The sequence below is a fragment of the Sinocyclocheilus anshuiensis genome, unplaced genomic scaffold (assembly GCF_001515605.1).
Source record: "Sinocyclocheilus anshuiensis isolate Anshui unplaced genomic scaffold, SAMN03320099.WGS_v1.1 scaffold108, whole genome shotgun sequence".
Classification (NCBI taxonomy): Eukaryota; Metazoa; Chordata; class Actinopteri; order Cypriniformes; family Cyprinidae; genus Sinocyclocheilus; species Sinocyclocheilus anshuiensis.
The window spans coordinates 821,309-823,990 of NW_015554071.1; the positions used below are offsets into that span (position 1 = coordinate 821,309).

General features: G+C 37.8%; 1 protein-coding gene across 3 annotated transcripts in view; it reads right to left on the minus strand.

Annotated features, from left to right (window-relative positions):
- The window catches only part of seh1l (SEH1-like (S. cerevisiae)), a 15,555-nt gene that overhangs the window by 11,696 nt on the left and 1,177 nt on the right, over positions 1 to 2,682 (minus strand). For all 3 annotated transcript variants that reach the window (XR_001631923.1, XM_016460688.1, XM_016460689.1), the window contains exon 3: positions 400 to 546. Coding sequence is in view for 2 of the 3 variants with exons in the window: in XM_016460688.1 (XP_016316174.1) it covers positions 400 to 546 (147 nt within the window). In the remaining variant the exon portion in view is untranslated. The remainder of the gene's footprint in view (positions 1 to 399; positions 547 to 2,682) is intronic.

The window sequence follows — 2,682 nt, forward strand, 5'->3', positions numbered from 1 at the left end:
ATTTTAAAAATAATGTGTTTTTTGAACATTAAAGCATGTCAACATATTCTGTTACACCAAATACACAAAATAATGATCTTTAAAATAACATCATATGACCCCTTTAATAATAACAACAACAATAATATTAATAATAATAATATATTATGACTACTGTTATACAATCCCACTCAGAGCTATGAAGCAACAGATTTTCAGTTGATAAGAAATTAGTCTGATTAGGGTAAAAAAAAATTATAATTTAGATACTGTTCAAATTTTATGCCCTTTATGTTGTAGCAATTTCCCTACGATATAAAAATATATTAGCACTATTTTTCAAGGTATTGTGTAGAAGTTAGAAATTCCAGTTTCATGACAACAGTAAAACAGTAACAAAAAATTAACAATTGTACATACCCAGTGACTTTGTCCCCGTTGTTTGTCATTGGATTCTCCGACGATCTCCTCCCATACAGCTGCAGTGCGGTCGAAGGAGCAAGACGCCAACACCTGCCCAAACTCAGGGTGCGCCCATGTCACCCTCCACACCGATCCACTGTGAGTCTACAACAGATAGACACAACTCAGAAATCAGTCAAAAACAGCTAATTTTTTCCCTCCATTAAGGTGTATTTGGTTAAACTAACTAATCATTTCAACATTTAGTTTAATTTTTATTTAAGATGGTCATATGCACACAAAATATAAATTACCAAAATGAATTTATGACTGTAAATGCACCTATTGTACCCCACATATTGAATTTTGCATTTTAGGTTTAAATAGAGAGTTACACCCAAAGAACATAACCAGGGCCGGTGCGTACATTTAGGCGAACTAGGTAGCCGCCTAGGACGGCAGCACAGTCAGGGCGGCAAAAAGGACAGATTTCAGTTTATCTTTTGGGCATTCTTTGGAATTATTGCACTCATATCAACAAGTTATCACCCCTTAGTTATTCTAACTCTAAATTAACTTAACTTCATAGTAATGCCGTTCCCGCGCCGTGCCCCACCTGAGCGGCGTCAATATCACATGCAAAACACCCTCATGTACTTCCATAAATGTCATCAAAATGAATAAAACTATCCGGACATGAATGAATTTTGCTACTGGTGATGTCTGATGAGTTTTAAAGCCCGACACGCGCTTCTGAAAGGTAAGATTATAGCCTACTGTGAGAGAAAGCGCGGGGGAGACACAGGTGGACCAAGTATATAGTGTAATCCAGGGGTGCCCAACCCTGTTTCTGGAGATCTACCTACCTGCAGAGTTCAGTTCCAACCCTGATCAAACACACCTGTCTGTAATGATCAAGTGTTCCTTCAGATCCTAATAAGTTGGTTCAGTGGTGTTTGATCAGGGTTTTAGCTGATCTTTGCAGGAAGGTAGATCTCCAGGAACAGGGTTGGGCACCCCTGGTGTAATCTATTAGATAGGCCCATGTACATCCAAACACGTACATACCAAAACTGTGGACCAAAACTGTGTTTTGTTTTTTTAGCCTGGTAGCCTAGATATTTAGCCTTTATCATTTATAACACTACGAACAGTGTTTAATTTGTAAATTGCGAGGTCCCGGAATAAAGCGGGTTGACGGATCCGGCAAGTGATCAGAGGATGGAAAGGTAATGGAGCATTCGCGCAATCATTTAGTGGACCCACTTAAGTGATTACCAGCTTGCATCAGTTGCTTTTATAGTATGCACATATACTCTAAAAATCATGGTTATTTTATTGCAAAATTTTTTCGTGTTTGGGTAGTTTTTGCGTAACCCAGCTCCTGGGACAGGAGAGTTGCAACAACCCAGTGTTTGTAATGAGTGCAGATATTTTGCATTCTTTTCAGGCGAGTAGTTCTCAGTGCCGCCGACTTGCATTTCTTTGGTCAAATATAGGTTTGTGGCATGTTTAAATGGTAAAATATGTTGTAGAGAAAGAAAGAACGAAAGAAAGAAAGATCAAAAAATGTCAAAATAAATGAAAAACGAAAACGAAACGAAACCAACAGCAGTTATTGAACACCTAACTAAAAATAACAATCAAAAATAAATAATCGTTTTCTACTCAATCTCAGCATGCTTTCATTTTGTGTCGCTAGAGGTTTGCGTCAATAAGCTTAAATTAAAATGTCTTTGGTCTGCGCTCTGGAAGTGTTCTGTTAATTCTGCTAAACTTTAATTACTAAAACTAAAATTAAAACGGAAACTAAACTGTATAAAAACTAAATAGGCTATAAATCTGTTCACAAAATAAAAACTAAACTAAAATTAACCAAATTATTAATAAAACTAATAAAAAAAATTGAAAGCGATATTAAAATAAAAACGAATTTAAAAATGCAAAACTATAATAACCCTGACAAGAACATCTTTCATTGGTGTGTGAGGAGGGGGATCCGCCAAATGAGGTTATCGGAATTCGGAGGTGCCGGACCCGGACCCAGCTTGTTCAAACTACACCAGATTTCTATGTCTCTTAGTGAAAATGAAGTACAGAGACTTGTGCTTTCCGTGTCCTGAACAACGTTTGTCGAGCTGCTCACCGGGAATTCTCCCAAATCTTCCGATGGCCACTTCAGGCCTGTACATACACTTAAAGGTCCCCTGAAATGCTTAGAAACACGCTGCGTTACTCTATGTGTTGACGTCATTTTAACTGAAACAGGAAGACAGGGCGGGACATATCAAGCAGCCCCGC